At 44.6% G+C, this 23426-nt stretch overlaps 2 protein-coding genes across 4 annotated transcripts in view; one reads left to right on the forward strand and one right to left on the reverse strand.

Annotated features, from left to right (window-relative positions):
- rbp4 (retinol binding protein 4, plasma) overlaps positions 1–23426 on the forward strand; it is a 24193-nt gene continuing 767 nt past the window's right edge. The window contains exons 1-5 of one of the 3 annotated variants that reach the window (XM_072479060.1): positions 1–156; positions 351–491; positions 570–703; positions 816–922; positions 10302–10514. In XM_072479060.1, the coding sequence (XP_072335161.1) occupies positions 369–491; positions 570–703; positions 816–922; positions 10302–10514 (577 nt within the window). In that variant the 5' untranslated portion in view covers positions 1–156; positions 351–368. Of the gene's footprint in view, positions 157–207; positions 224–350; positions 492–569; positions 704–815; positions 923–10301; positions 10515–23426 lie in introns of those variants that run through there. The other 2 variants (XM_072479062.1, XM_072479061.1) reach the window with 2 other exon arrangements.
- Positions 21504–23426, reverse strand: part of LOC140393071 (free fatty acid receptor 4-like) — a 15953-nt gene continuing 14030 nt past the window's right edge. Inside the window, exon 4 of the mRNA XM_072479059.1 lies at positions 21504–22774. Within this exon, the coding sequence (XP_072335160.1) occupies positions 22636–22774 (139 nt within the window). The 3' untranslated portion in view covers positions 21504–22635. The remainder of the gene's footprint in view (positions 22775–23426) is intronic.

Consider the following 23426-nt stretch of genomic DNA (forward strand, 5'->3'; position numbering starts at 1 on the left):
TGATTCACATTCCAAAGCTGTTCGAGGGTAGATTACGAAAGACACAGGGTGGTGGGGGGTGGGAGTGACTGGTGTATATATATAAAGGTGTGGGGAAGCTAACCAACTGTTCGGAAGAGCTGCGTTTACAGCGTTTTATTCACAATTGCATTAAAGGTAAACCCCTACTTTGATTGATTGCTGAATCCAAGTGAATTGAGATTTGTGCCACACGCTGTTTACGGTAAGCACAAAGAGGTCAGTGGCAGCAGTTGAACCGGGCTGCCTAAAGTCCAGGAGAGGAGGTAGTGGGTGGGGAGGGGTGGGGAGAGTGTCTTCTTGTATTTAATTGTGTGTCTGTTTTATGGCAGGGAAGCTGAAGGAGGAGGATGGCACAGTGCAAGATGTTTGGGCTCCTGCTGCTGTTCCTCTTTTCCATTTCCCCTTGCTTCGCAAAGTCCGACTGTGTGGTGAGCAATTTCCAAGTGAAAGAAAACTTCAACAAGACCAGGGTAAGTTGTTGGTATTAATAGGGGAAGTCAGGAGGAGGAGATGAGCTCCCCGACAGCTGACCCCTTTTTCTCTTCCAGTATGCGGGGAAATGGCACGCCTTCGCAAAGAAGGACCCAGTGGGCATTTTTCTGGAGAGTAACATTCACGCCGAGTTCAAGATTGAAAACGAGACGATGACCGCCAAAGCGACTGGACTGGTTACCTTACTGCCGTAAGCACTTAGTCCCTGTGCAGGCCAGCCTTCACTGAGAGCCTTGTCTCCATTATTAACCCACCACACACACTCTCTCTCTATTCTAACTGTATTTATTTTATTAATGCAGCGAGTGGATCGTGTGCGCCGAAATGATGGGGACTTTCAACAACACAGAAGACCCCGCCAAGTTCAAACTGAAATATTGGGGAGCAGCCGAGCACCTCCAGAAAGGCAGTGAGTAATCTGGCCCTGGTGCAGGAGCCCAGCAGGCAGATCTATTTCCCAGCATTTCATCTGCTACACATTGGCATCTCAGGGTCACGCCCACCTTTAAACCTTCCAATCCGGTTACTGATCTTAAAGGAACTTGGGCGTTCCGAGAGACAGCACAAAATAATCCCGACAATGCAGAAGGAGGCCATTCGGCCCATCGAGTCAGCACCGCCCCTCCAAAAGAGCGCCCCCCCTACCCCCATAACCCCATCTCACCTGCACATCTTTGGACACTAAAGGTAAATTGAGCATGGCCAATCCAATTAACCTGCACATCTTTGGACTGTGGGAGGAAACTGGAGCACCCGGAGGAAACCCACGCAGACACGGGGAGAACGTGCAGACTCCTCACAGACACCCACGGCTGGCACCGTGAGGCAGCAGTGCTAACCACCTTTTTAAAAAATTGTTCACATTTATCCCATTTTGTTTTAATTAGAATCGCTACCATTAAATCCAAAAGGACAGCCCTTTCCAAAAACTACACCTGCCCCTCAAGCAGGGCAAAGCTGGTGAAGAGGATTATAGGATGGCTCCTGCTCAAAGAGAAGACATTCTGTCTGTCCTTTCTTTGCTGCCCCTCTGTAGGAGCAACTCACCCCGTGCCCCTCCCCCTTTGCCCTTTCCCCATAGCTCTACAATTTTCACCTTTCCAAACAATTATCTAATTCTCTTTCCAAAGTCTCGGTTGCCCCTGTTTCCATTACACTCACAGGCAGTGCATTCCAGACCCTATCCACTCGCTATGTGAAAGAGACTTTCCTCATGTTACCACCGCTTCTCTGGCCAATCACCTTATTCTGGTTCTCGATCCTTTCACCAATGGGAACTGTTTCTCCCTGTCCACGTCATCCAGACTCCTCATGATTTTGGACGCCTCTATAAAATCTCTTCTCAATCTTCTCTACCCAAGGAGGACAGTCCCAACTTCCCCAATCTATCTACCTAACCAGACTTCTTCATCCCTGGAACTACTCGCACAACATTTTCTGCATCTTTCTAAAGTCTTCACATCCTTCCAAAAGTGTGGCGCCCAGAACTGTACGCAATACTTCAGTTGAGGCCAAATTAGTGTTTTATACCGATGTAACATAATGTCCTTGGTTTTGTACTCCATGTCTCTGTTGGTAAACATGATGTGGAGATGCCGGCGTTGGACTGGGGTGGGCACAGTAAGAAGTTTTACAACACCAGGTTAAAGTCCAACAGGTTTGTTTCGAATCAGTAGCTAGTGATTCGAAACAAACCTGTTGGACTTTAACCTGGAGTTGTAAGACTTCTTACTGTCCTATTGGTAAAGCCCAGGATGTTGTTTACTTAACTAACTCTTCTCTCAACCTTTCCCGCTATCTTCAGTGATTTATGCATTTGAAATCTGGTCCCTCTGCTCCTAAGAATTGTACACTTTATTTTTAAAGTATAATTAGCCAGGGGAAAGCCAACTTCAATGGGGTAAGAATGGATCTGACCCAGATAAATTGGAATCAAAGGTTAACAGGCAAAAATGTAACTGATGAACGGGCTATCTTGAAAGAAGAGATAGTTCAGGTGCAGCTAAAGTATGTTCCCATGGTATTTATAAAATATCCAGAGCTCTCAGGATGATGAAAGGGATATAAATTAAGGTGAAGCAAAAAAAATGTACTTTTTTTAATAGAATCTCTACAGTGCAGAATGAGGCCATTTGGCGATTGCATCTGCACCAACCCTCTGAAAGAGTACTCTACCCAGGCCAACTCCCCCACTCTATCCCCTGCAATGCCGTAACCCCATCCCTGGACACTAAGGGGCAATTTAGAACATAGAGAAGTACAGCACAGTACAGGCCCTTTGGCCCACGATATTGTGCTAACCACTTATCCTAATCTAAGATCAACCTAACCTACACCCTTTCAATTTACTGTTGTCCATGTGCGTGTCCAAGATTCGCTTAAATGTCCCTCATGACTCTGACTCCACCACCTCCATGCACCCACCACTCTCTGTGTAAAGAACCTACCTCTGACATCTCCCCTATATCTTCCTCCAATCACCTTAAAATGATGTCCCCTCGTGACAGCCATTTCCGCCCTGGGGAAAAATCTCTGGCTATCCACTCTATCCATGCCTCTCATCACCTCGTACACCTCTATCAAGTCACTACTCTTCCTTCTTCGCTCCAGTGAGAAAAGTCCTAGCTCCCTCAGCCTTTCTTCATAAGACATGCCCTCCAGTCCAGGCAGCATCCTGGCAAATCTCCTCTGCATCCTCTCCAATTCATCCACATCCTTCCTATAATGAGGCGACCAGAACTGGACATAATATTCCAAGTGTGGTCTAACCATGGTTTTATAAAGCTGCAGCAAAACCTCGCGGCTCTTAAACTCAATCCCCCAGTTAATGAAAGCCAACACACCATACGCCTTCTTAACAACCCTATCAACCTGGGTGGCAACTTGGAGGGGTCTATGTAAGTGAACCCCAAGTTCTCTCTGTTCTTCCGCACTTCCAAGAATCCTGCCTTTTACCCTGTATTCAGCATTCAAATTCGACCTTCCAAAATGAATCACTTCACATTTATCTAGGTTGAACTCCATCTGCCACTTCTCAGCCCAGCTGTGCATTCTGTCAATGTTCTGTTGTAACCTGTAACAGCCCTTGACACTATCTACAACTCCACCAATCTTCGTGTCATCGGCAAACTTATTAACCCACCCTTCCACTTTCTCATCCAAGTCATTTATAAAAACCACAAAGAGCAGAGGTCCCAGAGCAATCCCTGCGGGACACCACTGATCACCGACCTCCAGGCGGAATACTTTCCATCCACTACCACTCGCTGTCTTTTGGCCAGCCAATTCTGTATCCAGACAGCTGAATTTCCCTGTACACCATGCCCCGACTTTCTGAATGAGCCTACCATGGGGAACCTTATCAATTGCCTTACTGAAATCTATATAGACCGCATCCACTGCCCCACCTTCATCAATGTGTCTCGTCACATCCTCAAAGAATTCAATGAGGCTTGTGAGGCATGACCTGCCCCTCACAAAGCCATGCTGACTATCTTTAATCAATTATGTTATTCTAAATAATCATCAATCCTATCTCTTAGAATCCTTTCCAGTATTTTGTTCACCACAGACGTAAGACTGACTGGTCTGTAATTCCCAGGGATTTCCCTATTCCCTTTCTTGAACAGGGGAACAACATTCACCTCACTCCAATCATCCGTAACTACTCAGGTGGAGAGTCAGGATGCAAAGATCATCGCCAACGGTGCAGCAATCTCCTCCCTCACTTCCCATAGTAACCTTGGGGATATCCCACCTGGCCCAGGGGACTTATCTATCCTGATGCTTTTCAATTTTCAGCACATCCTCCTTCTTAATATCAACCTGTTCAAGCCTATTAACCTGGTTCACACTGTTCTCACGAGCAACAAGGTCTCTCTCTCTCTGGTGAATACTGAAGCAAAATATTCATTTAGGGCCTCCCCTATGACTTCAGACTCCCACCCGTGGATCGGTGGGCCTCGATCGCGGGCCAGGCCACCATGGGGGCACCCCCCGGGGCCAGATCGCCCCGCGCCCCCCCCCCCCCAGGACCTCGGAGCCCGCCCGCGCCGCCTTGTCCCGCCGGTAAGGTAGGTGGTTTAATCTACGCCGGCGGGACAGGCATTTTAGCAGCGGGACTTCGGCCCATCCGGGCCGGAGAATCGCACGGGAAGGCCCGCCAATCGGCGCGGCGCGATTCCCGCCCCCGCCGAATATCCGATGGTGGAGAATTCGGCAACAGGCGGGGGCGGGATTCACGCCAGCCCCCCGCGATTCTCCGACCCGGCAGGGGGGCGGAGAATCTTGCCCCAGGAGTAGGCTACTCAGCCCCTCGAGCCTGCTCCGCCATTCAATAAGATCATGGTTGATCTGCTTGTAACTTCAACCCCACATTCCTGCCTAACCCTTGTAATCTTTCAACTCTTATTAATCAAAAATCTATGTAGCTTTGCCTTAAAAATATTCAAAGATTCTGCCTCTACTGCCTTTTGAAGAGTTTCAGAGACTCATAACCCTCTAAGATAAAAAATTCTCCTCATCTACGTCTATAGTGAGCCCTATTTCTAGATTCTCTCACAAGAGGAAACACCTTCTCCACATCCACACTATCAATACCCCTCAGGATCTTAAAGGTTTCGACTAAATCATCTCTTGTTCTTCTAAACTCTAGTGGTTACAAACCTAACCTCTCCAACCTTTCCTCATAAGACAACTCACCCATTCCTGGTATTAGTATAGTAAACCTGTGAACTGCTTCTAATGCATTTACATCGTTGCTTAAATAAGGAGCCAAATACTGAACACAATACTCCAGATGTGGTCTCACTAGTGCTCTGTACAACTGAAGCATAACCTCCCAATTTGTAATCAATTCCTCTCACAATAAACAATAACATTCTATTACCTTTCCTAACTACCCACTCTACCTGCATACTAACCTTTTGTGATTCATGTACTAGGGCACCAAGATCCCTCTGCACCTCAGAGCTCTGCAATCTCTCACCATTTAGGTAATATGCTTTTTTATTCTACCTGCCAAAATAGACAATTTCACATTTTCCCACATTATACGCCATTTGGTAGTTTTTTGCCCACTCACTTAACCTTCTCTGTGTCCCTTTGCGGTCTTCTTATGCCCTCTTTGCAATTTACTTTCCGGCCTATCTTTGTGTCATCAGCAAATTTTGCAACCATACCTTCAGTTCCTTCATCCAAGTCATTTATAAGAATTGTAAAAGGTTGGGGCCCCAGCACTATATCCTGTGGCACACCACTCATCACATCCTGCCAACCAGAGAAACACCCATTTACCAACTCTCTGTTTCCTGTTAGCTAGCCAATCTTCAGTCCATGCCAATATGTTACCTCCTGCACCATTAACTTTTATTTTCCATAATAACCTAATAATCTTTTTCAAATGCTTTCTGGAAATCTAAGTACAGTACATGCACTGGTTGCCCTTTATCCACAATGTATGTGACTCCTTCAAAGAGCTCCAAAAAATTGGTTAAACATGATTTCGCTTTCACAAAACCATGTTGACTCTGCCTGATGGTATCGATTTTCTCTAAGTACCCTGCTGTAACATTTTTAATAATGGCTTCCAACATTTTCCCTATGACAGATGTTAGGCTTTCTGGTCTGTAGTACCCTGCTTTCTGTTGCCCTCCCGTTTTGCATAAAGGAATTACATTTGCTATTTTACAATCTAATAGAATCTTCCCCGAATCAAGGGAATTTTGATTAAAACCAATGCTTCAGCTTTCTTATTAGCTTCTTCTTTCATGGCATTAGGGTGAGGTCCATTCGGACCCAGGCTCTTGTCAGCTCGTAGACCCAACAATTTGCTCAATACTATTTCCCTGATGATTGTAATTTTCCTGAGTTCCTCTTTCCCTTCCATTTCCTGATTTACAACTATTTCTGGGATGTTACTTGTGTCCTCTATAATGAAGACGCAAACTAACTGTTTACTTCAAGCACCATAGCCCTGCTTTCCATTATCAATTCCCCAGATGCATTTTCTTAAGGACCAACACTCACTTTGTTAACTCCTTTCATATTTAAGTATTTATACATAGTATCAATCCTTATATAAATAGCTTTCTCTCATACTCGAGGTTTTCCTCCTTCAGTCAATCGTTTTGCTATTCTTTGATGTTCTTCATATTCTTTCCAATCTTGTGACCTGCCACTTGTCTTTATGCAAATATATGTTTTTTCTTTAAGTTTAAAACTGTTTTTTAGTTAACCACAAATGATGGGCCCTCCCCTTGGAATTTTTCTTTCTCATTGGAATGTGTCTATTCTGTGTAGTCAGAAATATCCCTTTAAATATCTGCCACTGAACCTCAATCGATCTATCCCTTAAGTACATTTGCCAGTTCACTATATTTACTAAGCTAGCTCCACTTTCATGCCCTCATAATTGCCCTTATTTAAATTTGATATATTAGTCTGAAATGCACACTTCTCTCCCTCAAAGTGAATGTAAAATTCATTCATATTATGATCCCTGCTACTGCGGGGTCTTCACTATGAGTTTATCAATTAATCCTGTCTCATTGCACAATACCAAGTCTAGTATAACCTTCCCTCTGGTTGGCTCCAGAACGTGCTGTCCTTAAAAACTATCCAGAAAACATGCTATGAACTCCTACACTACCTTTGACCACCTGATTTTTCAAATCTATATGTAGACTACGATTCCCCATGATAACAACCGTACCTTTCTGACAAACTCCCATTATCTCTTTTCTACTCTGTCCTGTGTAGTTACAATTAGGGGTTTTGTACACCACTCCCACACGTTTTTGTCATTTCTCATCTCTACCCAAACTACTTTTACATCTTGGTTTCTTGAACTTACGTTATCCCTCTCCAACATGCTAATACCATCATTAATTAGCAGAACCATCCCTCCACCTTTTCGTACTTCCTGTCCTTTCTAAATGTTACTTGCCCATCAATATTCAGGTCCCAATCTACCTTGCTCTGTAGTCATGCCTCTGTAATAGCTATCAGATCATCCTTATTAATTTCAATTCACGCTATCAGTTCATCTGTTTTGTTTTGAATACTACGTGTATTTAGATACAGATCCTCTAGTCATGTCCTTTAAGTATTTTTGCAAATTTGTACTTCTGTCCCTTTGTATCACGGGCTGTTTACCATTTCCCATAATAGTATCTTTCACTCTTGCCTTGGATCTACTCTTTGGTATTTCACAACTTCTAAAATTTGACCCCTTTCCCCACTATTCAGTTTAAAACGTCCTCTATTTCCTTAGGGGTGTCTGCTTCCTGAAACAAAGGGCGAGATACTCCGATTGCCAAAATCGCATTCGGCGATTGGCTGGAGAATCCCTTTTGACGCCACAATCCAGGGCGGCGCATGCTTTTGGATGCTCCGCTCCCTCCAAAACGGCATCATCACTGAGTATGCCACACATCATTGGGATGGCCTGAAGACCCTCCCCCGATGCTCTGATCTGGATGGGCCGACTTCCCGACGGCGTGGATCACTTGTGGTCTGAGGTTTCGTCAACATCATCGGATGTGGGGGGGAGCTCCTCCGCTGGCCAGGGAGGCTTCCGCGGGGGCTAGGGACTGGCGGGGGGGGGGGGGGGGGGGGGGGTGTCCAGGGGTGGCGAGGGGGATTACAGGAGGCACTATCTGGCAGGCCTGGTCTGCAAGGGGCCGGTGCCATGTTGTACGGCGCCACCGCTGTTGGTCGCCGCCATGCGCATGCGAGGCCACGGACCCGGAAATTCTCCGTCGGTATCTGCAGGGGAAGCTGGGGGTTGTATGTGGCATGGCTGCTAGCCCCCCACCGGGCAGAGCATTGCTGCGGGGGTGCTGCCGACTCTTTGGTCGTAATACTAGACACATGCACCGGACATAGCCTCAGAATCGGAGAATCCAGCCCAAAGGGTCCCAGTAATTCTCACCCTCCTTGATGTGTCACAATGTCTGCAGCTCAGCCTCCAACTCAGTGACTCTGAGCCGATGTTCCTCAAGCTGCAGACACTTACTGCAGACTTGCTTACCCTGGATAACATTGGTATCCATGTGCTCCCACATGCTGCAGCTGTGATACATCACCTGTCCTGCCATACTTATAAGCTTTAATTGAATACTTAATTATTTATTTTCTTTTAGATATTTATGAATATTATCACAAATTCCAGTATTATTTTAAACATGAGGAAAATACGGGCGGCACGGTGGTGCAGTGGTTAGCACTGTTGCCTAACGGCGGCCAGGGACCCAGGATCGATCGTGGCCCCGGGTCACGGTCCGTGTGGAGTTTGCACATTCTCCCTGTGTTTGCGTGGGTTTCACCCCACAACCCAAAGATGTGCAGGGTAGGTGGATTGGCCATGCTAAATTGCCCTTAATTGGAAAACAAAGAATTGGGTCCTCTAAATTTAAATTTAAAACCTTAGGGACATAGACCTTGACCAATTAATCACCCGATACTCACCAACAGTTCTCTTCTTCCCTTGGGGTGGAGCAGAAATCAATTCCTTCAGGGTGAAAAAGATAGAAAAAGAAAAGGAGTAACTCCCTCCCCTTCTAACCAAACCTCCTGAGTTCCCCAAACTTCCACACTCTGTTTGAAATCACTTTTAGTGCTGGTCGCACAGAGTATGCCTGAATTTATATATACAGAACAAAGGGACTTGCTGAGCCCAGGTGCAGCAAGACAAGTTCAAGCCAGCTTCCTGAATCAACTACTTCAGCTGCCGGCAATGCATAGCTTCTATCTCCCTGCTTAGGCCTCTGGATGAAACTTAAAAGTTAAACAATACTTGCGGTTAAACACTAAAACAAACAATAATAGATTTTTGGAAAGATATTCATATTTCCCTCAGCTCATCAAATTTCCACACTCCATTTGAAGTTGCACATTACTATACAATAAATTAAAATTCTGTGCACTTTCTTTGTTTCCTTTGCATAGTACTTTTCTCATTTTGTTTGTCTCTGCTATTTTGCTTTTTATCAGGACAAAATAAAAAATCTACTGTGGTAAATTAATGATGAAATAGGGATAACAGACAGATGCTGAGCAATGTTGAATTTTCATCTTTCTTGACTTCCTGCTCTGCAGTAGGTGGGATGGGCCTTTGTAAAGTATCTCAGGAATGAGCACTAGTGAGTGGACCTCTGAGAATCCTGTGCTCCTGCTGATAGAATCACTGGTCTGACCTTACAGCTCCACCTATGTTAACTTGCACGAGACAAACAATGTGGAACCAGTATCAATCACTTACATATAAATAATATCTTCTAATAAAATGAAATGTGCCAAGTTGCTTCAGTGAATGTTATCAAAAAAATGGAAACACCTGAGGAAATATTAGGATGGATGAACCAACAGCTTAGTTAAGCAAGTTTTAAGGGGTATCTTCAAGTAGGAGAGATCAGCGGAGTGTTAAATGAGGTCATCCTAAAGCCTAGGCTTTTGAAGGCTACCAATGGTGGAGCAATTAAAATCGAGATTCATAGTAGGCCTGAATTGGAGTAGCACAGTGACACTGGAGGGTCGGAGGGCTGCAGGGGAATACAGAAGGGAGGGGGTGAAGCCACTTGAAAACAAGGATGAGAAGTTTATAATTGAGTCATTGCCAGACCACTAGCTGGTGTAGGCCAGCAAACACAGGGGTGTGAAGGCTGAATGGGGACTTGGCAGCGAGAGAGCAGGAATAATCAATCACTTTTGTAAATATAGCAGCCTGAGTTACATTGTTACTCATTAGGATTGAAAAAAAAGCTTTGCACCGTGTTCTTTTCTTTCAGATGATGATCACTGGATTATTGACACAGATTACGATAACTATGCCATCACGTATACATGTCGAAAGCTGAATGATAATGGAACTTGTGCAGATAGTTACTCATTTGTATTCTCGCGGGACCCTAAAGGACTGACCTCTGAATCACAGCGCGTTGTCCGAAAATGGCAGGATCACCTCTGTCTGGCATACAGATACAGGCGTGTGGCTCAAACAGGTAAATGTAACAGAATTCTAGAATTATCTTTGAAAGAAATGGGGTGCCTACATCCCTGTCATTTGTCTGTAACACTGTCAGTTCTTCATTGTCAAGTATCTGTCCAACTCTTTTTAAAAAATATTTACAAAATTGGCTTCCACCACCTACTCAGGGAGAACATTCCAGATCTCAACAATTCTCTGAGTGAAGAGGTTTCTCCTCATATCTCCTCTAGATTTTTTTCAGTGATTTTGAATGCACGGTCCCTAGTTTTTGATCTTTTCCAAAGGGAATGGTTAGTTTTCCCTTATTTACTTTACCGAAACATCAATAGGTTACCTCTTAACTCTGCTGTTCCAAGGAGAAGAGTACTTTTTCTAACCTCTCCTCATAACTATAGTTCCTATTCCTGGTACCAACCCAGCAAACCTTCTCTAGATCCTTTCTACGTTTACATCTTGAGTATTTCTGAAAAAAGAGACATGCTATCAAAGCTTTTCATCTTGCACTCATCAGGACAGATTCACAAGAATCTCAAATCTCAAAGGGAACAACAATTTGTACTGCATGAGGAGACTGCTGATTGGTTGGCAAGTGGACTCTGATTGGTGGAGATGTTGCCATGGAGAATACACCAGGGAACAGTTAACTGCCAATCTTTTTTTTACATCAAACCAGGCAGATCAACTCTGATTGGTTGAGACATTTCCTTGGGAAATGAACCAGCGAATGGCTACCCCGCCAAACCTTTGCTTAGTTAAAAAAGGCGGGTACATGTTATTTTCGTTTCCATAAGAACAGGCTCTGTGTGGGATTATATATAGCTGCTAGCACATGTAAATGAACCACACTATAAACCCAACTGATCATATTAAATTTGTTGTCAGTGTAATTCATCGTGACATGTTGGAAACTGTGTTGGAAACTGCGAGTATGGGCTGGTTGATTATGGTCAGGACTTTGCCTGTTTTAAACAGCTGAAGGTCCGTGCTGTTCTTTCCTGAAGTGTAGTGACCGGAATTCTCCCAGTGATTTATAAAGTTCTTGCATGACATTTGCTTTTATGTTTTATTCTTCTATTTATAAACCCAAGTAAACCATAAGCTTTTTTAAATCTACCTATCAACTTGCCTTGTCACCTTCAAGAATTTGTGTATATGGTCACAAAAGTTTATCTGCTCGTCTGTACTTTTTTCGAATTGGATCCATTCACAGTTTACTGCCTTTCTAGATTAGTCTTCCTAAAGCGTATTACTTCACACTTTTCCATACTGACCTCTATCTGCCATTCTTCTGCTTATTTCACCATTCTGTCTTAAAGCCTACAATCATCCTCATCATTATTCACTATTTCACAAAATGTTATATCAACTGCAAATTTTATAGTTTTGCTCCCTGCCAAAGTTGTTTACAAAAGTTAAGAGTATGGATCAAGCCACTGTCGTGTCTAAAAAAGCATCCATCCACACCCTCTGCTTCCTGTCACCAGGCCAATTTTGTATCCATATTTTCCCCTTAATTCTATAGGTTTCCATCTTCCAAACAAGCTACACAAATAGCACTTTTTTTAATGCTTTCCGAAAGTTAATATACAATATTGTATATTGGGTGGCACGGTGGTTAGCACTGCTACCTCATAGTGCCAGGGAAAGCCAGGTTCAATTCCGGCCTTGGTTGACTATGTGAAGTTTGCACGTTATCCTCATGTCTGTGTGGGTTTCCTTCGGGTGCTCCAGTTTCCTCCCACAGTCCAAAGATGTGCAGATTAGGTGGATTGACCATGATAAGTTGGGTCTGTACTCTTTGGAATTCAAAAGAAGTGAGAAGTGATCTTAGCAAAACATAAGGGGCGGGATTCTCCAGTCCGCCAGCTGCGTTTTCCTGCGTGGTAAGTCGTCGCCGGTAGCGGGGTCGTCTGTTCCGGCAGCTGGCATTTCCCATTGTGGCCACCTCACGCCATTGGGAAACCTGTGGGTGGAGGATTCCGCAGAAGATTTGTGACAGGATAGATGCTGAGAGGATGTTTCCTCCTTTAGTGGCACCTAAAATTAGGGGCACAATTTCAAAATAAGGTATCTCCCATTTAAGGTGGAGATGAGTAGGAATTTCTTCTCTCAGAGGGTTATTAATCCTTGGAATTCTCTTCCCCAGGGTGTAGTAGAAGCTGAATCTTTGAAAATGTTCGAGGCTGAGTTAGTTAGATATTTGATCTACAAGGAAGCCAAGGATAATGGGAGGACAGGAAGAAAAATGATGTTACGGCCACAATTAGATCAGCTATGGGGGGCGAGGGGGAGAGCAAGAATGGCCTTCTCCTGTTCCGGTGTCTTATTTCTAATGTAACATTATAATTAATAATTGCTTGCCCATCCCCTCCTGTATTTCCTTCTTTATCATTTTTGAATACTTAACAACCAGGAATGTTAAGAACTCATTCCTCATTTTGTTTGAGCCATGGCTCTGTTAATGTAACCACGTACTGAAGCTGTTGAGTGCAGATTACCAGTTAAACTATGAAGATTGCCATACACACAATTTAAAACCCCATTTGTCGCTTCTTCCACATTTAGGTCTTTGCCATTTTGGGTTGCAACCAATTTTACTGCTGTCTATATTTTTCAGTCTCTAATCTAATTTCTGCTTTTCCCTGCTATTTTCTGGTTCACCTGCCATTGACAAGTTAGTTTAACTTGTCACACATTTCAGTTTCTTTGACTTTTAGATGTTAGTATCAACTGTTTTAGTAGTCAAAGTCTCAGCGATTTGGAGGTCAGTGGTTTCTAAGGGAGGCCAGCTGGACCCATTTCATGTGCATCCTGTTACATGTGGGAACTCCAGGACTCTTCATCTGTCCGAGGTAACGATGTGTGCAGGAAGTGCTGCCGTTAATTGTGTTTCAGCAGCTGGAGTTAATACAGGAGTCTGACTGGTGCTCTTTCCAAGGACCGGTGCAGACTCAATGGGCTGAATGGCCTCTTTCTGCACTGTAGATTCTATGATTGCTGCAAAATCCAAAAAAAACAAAAGTCGTTATAGTCCCCCTGAGGACCATATGCTGCTCTTTCCCTTTTGTTTTATTCCTGCCTGGTACAATATAATTAATCGGACGAGATCGGGCGTTTTCAGACTAGTAGGGCCATAAGCTGGGAAAGGTGGCAAAACCATGGCTTACAAGGGAAATTAGAGATAATATTCGATCTAAGGAAGAAGCATTCAAATTGGCCCAGAAAAACAACAGGTTTGAGGATTGGGAGCAGTTTAGAATTCAGCAAAGGAGGACCAAGGGATTGATTAAGAAGCAGAAAATAGAGTATGAGAGTAAGCGTGCGGGGAACTTAAAGACTAACTGTAATAATACTATAGGTACGTGATACATTCCCACGGCCTGATAATCTACATCCCAGAGTACATACTGAAGTGGCCCGAGAAATAGTGGATATGTTAGTTGTCATCTTCCAAACTTCTATAGACTCCGAAACAGTTCCTACAGATTGGAGGGTAAAAAGGGAGGTAGACAGGAAACAGGGAATTATAGACTAGTCAGCCTGACGACGGTAGTGGGGGAAATTCTAGAATCCATTATGAAAGATTTTCTAGCAGAGCACTTAGAAAACAGTGTCAGGATCAGATAGAGGAGCATCGATTTATGAAGGTGAAATTATGCTTGACAAATCTACTGGAATTCTTGGAGTATGTGACTTGAAGTAGAGTTGCTGAGGGAGAGCCGTGGATATGGTTTATTTGGACTTTCAGAAGACTTTTGACAAAGTCCCACATGAGAGATCAGCTTGTAAAATTAAAGGGATTAGGGGTAATATATTGAGATGAATAGAAAACTGGTTGGCAGACAGGAAACAAAGAGTAGGAATAAACTGGTCTTTTTCCAAATGGCAGGCAGGGACTAGTGGGGTATCGCAGGGATCGGTACTGGGACCTCAGCTATTCACAATATATATTAATAATTTGGATGAGGAAACAAAATGTAATATCTCCAAATTTACAGATGCAAAGTTGGGTGGAAAGGTGAGATGTGAGGAGGTTGCAGAGGTCCTTCAGTGTAATTTGGACAAGTTGAGTGAGTGGGCAAATGAACGGCAGATGCAGTATAATTTGGATAAATACAAGGTAGCAAAAATGGGAAGGCAGACTATTATCTGAATGGCCATAGATTAGGAGAGGGAATGTGCAATGAGAACTGGGTGTCCTCGTACACCAGTCACTGAAGGTACAGCAGGTGGTAAAGGAGTCAAATGGTATGTTGGCCTTCATGGCGAGAGGATTTGAGTACAGGAGCAGGGATGTCCTGCAATAATTAAGTGCGGGTTCTGTTGGGGAACTTTTTCATACTCTTGGTACCCGATTGATGGGTTAAAAAGGTCTAACGGGAAGAGAGCCATCAGTAGAGAGCCACCTTTCATGCGATCTCTCAGCTCATGGCTGCCACTGGAAATTTTGTCTTGCTGCAATTATACAGGGCCTTGGGAGGGCACAACTGGAATATTGTGTGTAGTTTTGGTCTCCTTATCTGAGGAAGAATGTTCTTGCTATAGAGGGAGTGCAACGATGGTTTACCAGACTGAGATGACAGGGTGGACGTATGAGGAGAGATTGAGTCGGATAGGATTGTATTCGCTGGAGTTTAGAAGAATGGGGGGGTGGAGAATCTCATAGAAACTTATAAAATTCTAAGAGGACTAGACAGGGTAAATGCAGGGAGAATGTTCCTGATGATGGGTGTGTCCAGAACATGGGTCACAGACTGAGGATACGGGGTAGACCATTTAAGACAGAGATGAGGAGAAATTTCTTCACCCAGAGAGAGGTGAGCCTGTGGAATCCATTACCACAGAAAGTAGTTGAGGCCGAAACAGTGTATGTTTACAGGAAGCAGTTCGATTTAGCACATGGGGCGAAGCAGATCAAAGGATTTGGGGAGAAGGTGGGATTAGGCTATTAAAAAAAATTTTTTTTTTTTAGAATTTACAGTGCAGAAGGAGGCCATTCGAGTCTGCACTGGCTCTTGGAAAGGGCACCCTACCCAAGGTCAACACCTCCACCCTATCCCCATAACCCAGTAACCCCACCCAACACTAAGGGGAACTTTGGACACTAAGGGCAATTTATCATGGCCAATCCACCTAACCCGCACATCTTTGGACTGTGGGAGGAAACCGGAGCACCTGGAGGAAATCCACGCACACACGGGGAGGAAGTGCAGACTCTGCACAGACAGTGACCCAAGCCGGAATCGATCTGAGACCCTGGAGCTGTGAAGCAATTGTGCCCTCCACAATGCTACCGTATTGAGTTGGATGATCAGCCATGATCACAATGAATGGTGGAGCAGGCTTGAAGGGCCAAATGGTCTCCCCCCACTCCTATTTTCTATGTTTCTATGGTGGTGATTTAACCTGAAGGTCACCACATCTCAGGCAAGGAGCAAGGTTGAGAAGGCGGGGCCTTCATGGAATACCTCAGCCGGTACAGGAATTGGCTGTTGGCATCACAAACTAATCATCCAGCCAACTGAGCTAAACTAACCCCTATCTACATCTGTACAGGTAGTTGTGATGTTTCCCTCTCTTGCTAGCAGGCACCCTAATAGGTTTACCAATGTTAATCTGATCACTGAGCTGTAATGGCTGCCTTGAACAACACACTTTAATCAAATACCTTCCAGACTTTAACTTGGAGTTCCAGACCTTCCACCATTGGTGGCGCTGAAAATACTCTATCCAGGCTACCATCCATCAGAGAGCTGCTATTATAAAGATACATTTCTCAATATTCAATCTTCTATGGACAGAGATAAGTAGGGTTTTCTTTTCGAATTGCATTTTTTAAATAGTCTTTTGGTATTTTACGACAGAACCAATATGCAGCCGAGGATTTGTCTGCCTCAGCTGGAATCTCTTGGAGTGCAAACCAACAATTTAAAATTGATAATCAGGGAATAGTTTTCATTAAAAGAATTATAGCCAATCAGGTAATTCAAAGCCTTTTTTTGAAAATAATTTTGGTTACCATTTTGTTTTCCTGGGGAAACTGCACCAAATAACATTTTCAATACAACAAATGCACAAAAATCTATAATTCAGAACAAACGTTCTTAAATACATTCATATATCTTTCATGCCATTGGAGAATTCTGCACGATATGCCACCTCCTCTCCTCACACGGCCTGTTTTCTTTCTGTGTAACCAAACTGTTAGGGCCACTCACTCCCCAGCACTCTTGAGTGTCTGAATTTCACCCCACAAGGCTTCTAGATCATGGGTCACTCCCCACCCAGGTTCTTCCAGTCCCGCGGCTCCCTCACTGCTACTGGGTTCCCTGCCTTTCACCTTGTTTCCAGATGCTGAATCAATTCATCAAGATTCCCAGAGTCTTGAACCCCTTCCCCAGCCCTTCCAGATTCAGGAACTCTCCTGGCTAGTATTCACAGAGGGAATTCCTCCCAGCCACCCATTCCCTCCTCCTCTCATCTGTTGGACCCCCACCCTATCCTTTGTGCAATTAGATACTAAGATCAACTAGTGCAGCCAAGAAAGAAATCTACCAAAGGAAACGTCTGTGAGGGCCACAAAGAGCCCAACACGAGTTTGTGAGTCAAACAAAACTTAACTTTATTTACTCTAATATTTACACAGCACCAGTAGTACTGGTCTTCTCTCTAGCCAGTATCTAACTGGCCGGCTCTATTTATACAACAGAAAAGGTTACGTTTGCCCTGCCCTCTTATTGGGGGAGCTCATTTTCCCCAAGATCCATGGGGTAACCAATTGTCCCTACCCAATAGGATCTGTGCAGGTTACAACAGAAACCAAATAGGAACCCATCATATAACTCAGTGTTTTTTTAAAAAACTTTTCTTTTGCCATTTTTATCACCTTAAAAATCCAGAGCTCAAAAAAACATCTTAATAGCCACAAAATATCACATTTTTCACCATGCAATCTTTGAGTTTTTGGATGTTTCTATCAGTGTTTCTATTCAGGGGCCTCAGGCCTCCCTCAGAATCCTAAACTCGGGATTGATATTGTTCATCAGTTAATGGGAGTTACTAACTGTCCATTTGCCGGCAGTTCCTAGGACATCACTGTTCGCATGGAACGCTGTGTGAAATATTTTTCAGCAGGCATCAGTGTCATTCCCTCAGGATGTCTGGAACTGAATCTGTTCAGATGCCATAGAAAGGTTCTCCCAAATGATTTGAAACCAACTTAAAGAATTTGAATAGCTGAAAGCAGGTAGATTGTGCAGAATTCTCCAATGGCATGAAACATATGTGAGCGTATTAGTGTGTTTAATGATTTTCTTTGCTCTGAATTGTACATTTTTATACGTTTGTTGTCATGAAAATGTTATTTGGTGCATTATTGATCAGGCAAACAAACCAAATTGTGGGCAGCATGGTGGCGCAGTCGTTAGCATTGCTGCCTCATTGCGCTGAGGACCAGTTTCGATCCCGGCCCTGGGACACTGTCCGTGTGGAGTTTGCACATTCTCCCCGTGTCTGCGTGGGTCTCGCCCCCACAACCCAAAGTTGTGCAGAGTAGGTGAATTGGCCACACTAAATTGTCCCTTAATTGGAAAAAAAGAGAATTGGGCACTTTAAATTAAAAACAAAAATGTTTTTAAAAATTGTAACCAAAACTATTTTCACAAATATGCTCGGAATTTCCTGACTGATTTAGCATCTTTAATTGGAAGCTATTTCCTGAGGACCAGTTTTTAATTGTTAGTGTATTAGTTGTGGATTGCTGTGTGCTAAACCTCTTTAATTTTGATTTGCTGGCATTTTATGAAAACAATACTTAAATGGAGCGGTTACAAAGGTGCTTCAAACTTTACACGCGAATACTTTGAATTATGGCATGAGATATGTGCAAGTGTGACACATGCTAAACGGTCATGTCTGTGACATTATTCATGTCTACCCTAGTGATGATTGTACGGTTCAGCTGTAAACCTTGCTTATGCCACAAAAGTCACGATTTAACTATTCCCTATGAACAAAATAGGTCCATTTGGGAAAGCCTAGCTAATTGTAACAGCTCGAAGATTTGAGGTCACTCAGAGTGCAATTGTCACAACTTGTAAATTTCAGTTTCCACGTTATTAACTGCTTCATTTTCGATGATTGTTTTGCTTCTTTAGTAAATTGTGAGACCTGGAGTGTGATATCTGTGTGCTGGTGTGCCATTTAAATAGATTGGATTGGATTGGATTTGACTTATTGTCACGTGTACTGAGTACTATTCTGTGTACAGTTCAGGCAGATAGTTCCATACATGAAGAAACATAAGACATACATGAATACACAATGTAATTACATATAAACAGGGATTGGATGAGCGTATTCAGTACTCAGTAGAGAAGATGTGTGAAGAGATCAGATCAGTCCACAAGAGGGTCATTCACGAGTCTGGTAACAGCGAGGAAGAAGCTGTTTTTGAACCTGTTAGTGCGTGTTCTCAGACTTTTGCTCTCCTGTTCGATGGAAGAGAGAATAACCCAGGTGGGAGAGGTCATTGATTATGTTGCCCGCCTTCCCAAGGCAGCGGGAAGTGTAGACAGAGCCAATGGATGGGAGGTGGGTTCACGTGATGGACTGGGTTGTGTTCATGACTCTCTGTAGTTTCTTATGGTCTTGGGCAGGGCAGTTGCCTTACCAGTCTGTGATGCAGCCTGATCGGATGCATTTTATGGTGCATTTGTAAAAATTGGTAAGAGTCAATGTGGACATGCCATGTTTCCTGAGGAAGTATAGGCGCTGTTGTGCTTTCTTGGTCGTAGCATTGACTTGGACAGATTGTTGGTGATGTGCACACGTAGGAATTTGAAGCTGTCAACCATTTCCACTTCGGCACCATTGATGCAGACAGGGATGTGTACGATACTTTGTTTCCTGAAGTCAATGAGCAGCTGCTTAGTTTTGTTGACGTTGAGGGAGAGATTGTTGTTGTTGCACAATGCCACGACGTTCCCTATCTCACTCCTGTACTCTGACTCATCGTCGTTCACGATCCAAACTACTTTGGTCGTGGCATCAGCGAGGGCGAGGCTTCTGCCCCCCCCCCTCCCCCCCCCCCCCACAATCTGGGGATGAAACCCCCACCTCAGAGAATGTGTGGCCAATCAGATTGTGTCGCGAGTCTGTTTGGAGAAAGTCCCTTTTCCTCATTTACAGAGTGAATAAATAAATGTCATTGCATCAGTTATTCACTGATGGAGTGCTCTTTCGGAGAGTTGGTGCGGACTCGATGGGCTGAGTGGCCTCCTTCAGCACTACAGGGATTCTATGATCTAAAAGAAGGCCACACTGAAGGCAGGTCCAGACTATCGGCAAACGTTACTGGGAGGCTCCAGCAAGGGGAATTGGGACCCGGGTTTGAGAGACTAAGAGGGAGGGTTAAAGGGGGAGTATGAATTTAGGGTGCCTCCAATAAGTCCAGGGGCTCCCCGCAAGGAAAATGGTCACTCCCCTCACTTTGCGTGACACCAGCTCGCCCAATAAAAGCTGTCTAACTACCCGCTTTATATGGGCCTCCCCCTGGGGCAGGTAAAATTATGGCAGGGGCAGGAAGGAGTACTTAAGTGGTTACAACATGGCCACTTAAGGGCCTCAATAGAACATACAGTGCAGAAGGAGGCCATTCAGCCCATCGAGTCTGCACTGACCCACTTAAGCCCTCACCTCCACCCTATCCCCATAGCCCAATAACCCCTCCTAACCTTTTTGTACACCAAGGGCAATTTAGCTTGGCCAATCCACCTAGCCTTGCACAAAACCATAAAGCAGAGGATAGACAGGATATTGCCAATGACAGCTACAGAAAAGACAAAAGGCTCTGAATGCATAAGCATAGGTAGATAGAAACAGGAGTGGGTCATTTAGCCTCTCTATTCTGTCCCACCAGCCAATGATCAGCAATCTGCTCCTAATTCATTTATTTTACAGGGAATCTCAAAACACGGTCAGGACAGGTTGGCATCTTTGTTACCTGGACAATAAATCTCCTATATAAAAGGAGACAAATGCGGGCTGATTAATATATGGGCCTATGGAGTTCATGGCCAACGATTCTAGCTCAATATGGACACCATTTAAACCTGATCTATGGCGATAGGAATTTGCTTTGTTATTGATACAAACATGGAATAATTGATGTAAATATTCTAAGGTTCTATTTCTTCATGCACTTTACGGCGCTCAATCTTCACCCTGTGTCCAGGACTAAACAAACAGAGATGGCAGGACAGGAGGAGGCCATTCGGGCTATGGTGCCTGCTCCTCTGCTCAACCCCATCATGCCGGATTCAAATTCATCCATCTGTCCTTGGACCCTTGTCGAGAAAAATCCATCAATCCCGGATCGAAAGTTGTTCATTGAGCTTTCTGCAGGGGGGGCGGGGGGAGCTTTCAGAGGGTCAGTACAGACTGGATGGGCAGAGTGGCCTCCTCCTGCACTGCAGGGATTCTCTGATCCCCTGTTCTTGTTTCAGGTCTAGCTGGTTTCTGGAGTTTCCTCCCCGGGGCTGGGTCAGACTGACAGCCCAGCAGCGGCCGGGGATGAGGCCCGACTCCCGGGTTACCCCCGCCGCTCAGGCCTCGGGTTGTGAAATGGCGGCCGTCCCCCTCCCCCGCAGTAGAGAGGAGGCGGTGGCTCCCTCCCACCTTCTCTCTCACCGAGAAGCCTCTCGAAGGGACCGCTGCCTTTGCCCATCCTCTCCGGCTCCCTCTGCTCCTTCCTCCGGCGACGGCGGCATGATGCTTGCACCACCCTGATGCTAAAAGGGGAGACCGGTTGAGGGCGAGCAATGAGCAGGACACATGCCGCATTTTATGAGACCCCCACCTTCGAACACCAACGGAGGACCATAAGATCCAGCCCAACGTCGGATAGGGAATAGGGAACATATGTTGCAACATTGGCTAGTACACCATTTGCCAGTGGACTACAATGAGGAGAATCAAAATGTATTGATGTAATCAGCTTCAGTTTTATTGAATTCAAGGATTTTAAAACACAGTAATTAAACAATAAACTACCATCTCTTGGGAAGTTCCTCAGGGTCGAGCGTGACTTGCTTCCACTGCAGGAAGGTGGGTTCTGCAGCGGTTGAATAGTCCAATCCTGGATGCGCAGACTCTGCCACATGTCTGGCAGGTGGTGCTTGATGAGATGGGTGGGTCAGACACTCTGGATGTTGCGCTCTCTTTCCGCTGTTTACGCTTGACCTCCACGTGCTTCCACCTTTTGACGCTCGAGGTGCTTGCCTCCTTCGCGGATGTTTCTTCTCCAGTTTGTGTGTTCTAAGGCAAATGATTCCCACATGCCGATGGGAATGTTGCATTTATTTAGCAAGGTTTTCAGAGTGTCCTTGTCGCGTTTCCTCTGCCCTACTAGTGATGGCTTGCCACTGCGGAGCCCCGAGTAGAGCACTTATTTCAGGAATGCAGCAGTGAGTCCTGCCCATCGCAGCTGGTTGAGCATGACCAGTGCCCCGATACTGGGGATATTGGCCTGGGAGAGGACGCTCATGTTGGTACGCCTATCCTGCCAGTGGATTTGCAGGATTTTGCAGAGGCAATGTTGGTGAATCTCTCCAGGGATTTGAGGTGTCTGCTGTACATTGTCCCTGTTTCTGATGCATACAGGAAGGTGGGGACCACGGCTGCTCTTTAGACCATGAGCTTGGTGCTGGATTTGAGGTCTCGGTCTTCAAACACTCTGTTACTCATGTGTCCGAAGGCTGCACTGGTTTCAATGCTGGATTTCATCGTCGATGTCTGCTCGCGTCGAGAGGAGGCTTCCGAGGTTTGGGAAATTATCCACATTATCCAGGGGCTCACCTTGGATCATGATGGTTGGGCGCACTCTTGTGTGGCAGGAGAGGGCTGGTAGAGAACTTTTGTTTTACAGATGTTTAGTCTGAGGCCCATTCTCTCATATGGTGAATGCATCTACGATGGTTGTAGCTCGGCCTCTAAAGGTGTGCACACACTGGCGTTATCTGTGTATTGCAGCTCAATTACAGAAGTTGGGGTGGTCTTGGTTCTGGCCTGGTGGCATCGGAGGTTGAACAGTTTCCCGCTTGTCCGTTAGGCTAGATCCACTGCAGCGGGGAGCTTCAGCGTGACAGGGTGGAGTGTTGCTGTGAGGAAGATGGAGAAGTTGATGCGATGATGCAGTTTGACTCCAGTTTGCACACATAGTGCGTCTGTGGTGGGTCTGGTTGGTGGATGACTGATTCAGTTGATTTATTCAGTCTGTAAGTAAGAAAAAGGAACTTTCTCCAAAACAGACTGATGACTTGACATGAAAAAAAACACCAGCAGCGAGTCCAACAATAAGAATCACCAAATCTAATAACAGCTTCAACTCACAGTTCCCCTCACTAGTTGCTCTGGACTATTCCGGTCACTGCTTTCCTAGCTCTCTTTCCCTCTCTGCCGTTCTCCCTGCTCCTTCCAGCCCTGTCTCAGCTGCCTTCTCCCTGTCTGGAATACTCAGTCTCTTTCCCAATTATCCTTTTTCCATGTGGCTTTATCCTAACATCCTGCCCCTGAATTCTGTTCAGCAGCCTCGTGTTTCATGATTCTATCCTCAATGTCAATTTGATCAATGGTGCAACCTCTATGATGAGTTTAATTTTATATTTTTTCACATTTAGAAACTTATTTCACATTAAAAGTTATTTCATTTGGGAATTTACCAAACATATAAAGTATTTCAACTAATAGTTTTGTTTTCTGATGAGAAATACCCAAAGGAACCTAAATCTAGTTTCTACATTTGCTCTTATGAGAAATCCGATTCATTTCACACTTGAGGTCCCAGAAGCACGACTAGGACGTTAAGTGAGGAATTAGTGTACAATATATAATTTCAATGCATGTAGTTCCTGTCTATAATAGCCTA

Source organism: Scyliorhinus torazame, chromosome 16 (assembly GCF_047496885.1).
Source record: "Scyliorhinus torazame isolate Kashiwa2021f chromosome 16, sScyTor2.1, whole genome shotgun sequence".
Taxonomy (NCBI): Eukaryota; Metazoa; Chordata; class Chondrichthyes; order Carcharhiniformes; family Scyliorhinidae; genus Scyliorhinus; species Scyliorhinus torazame.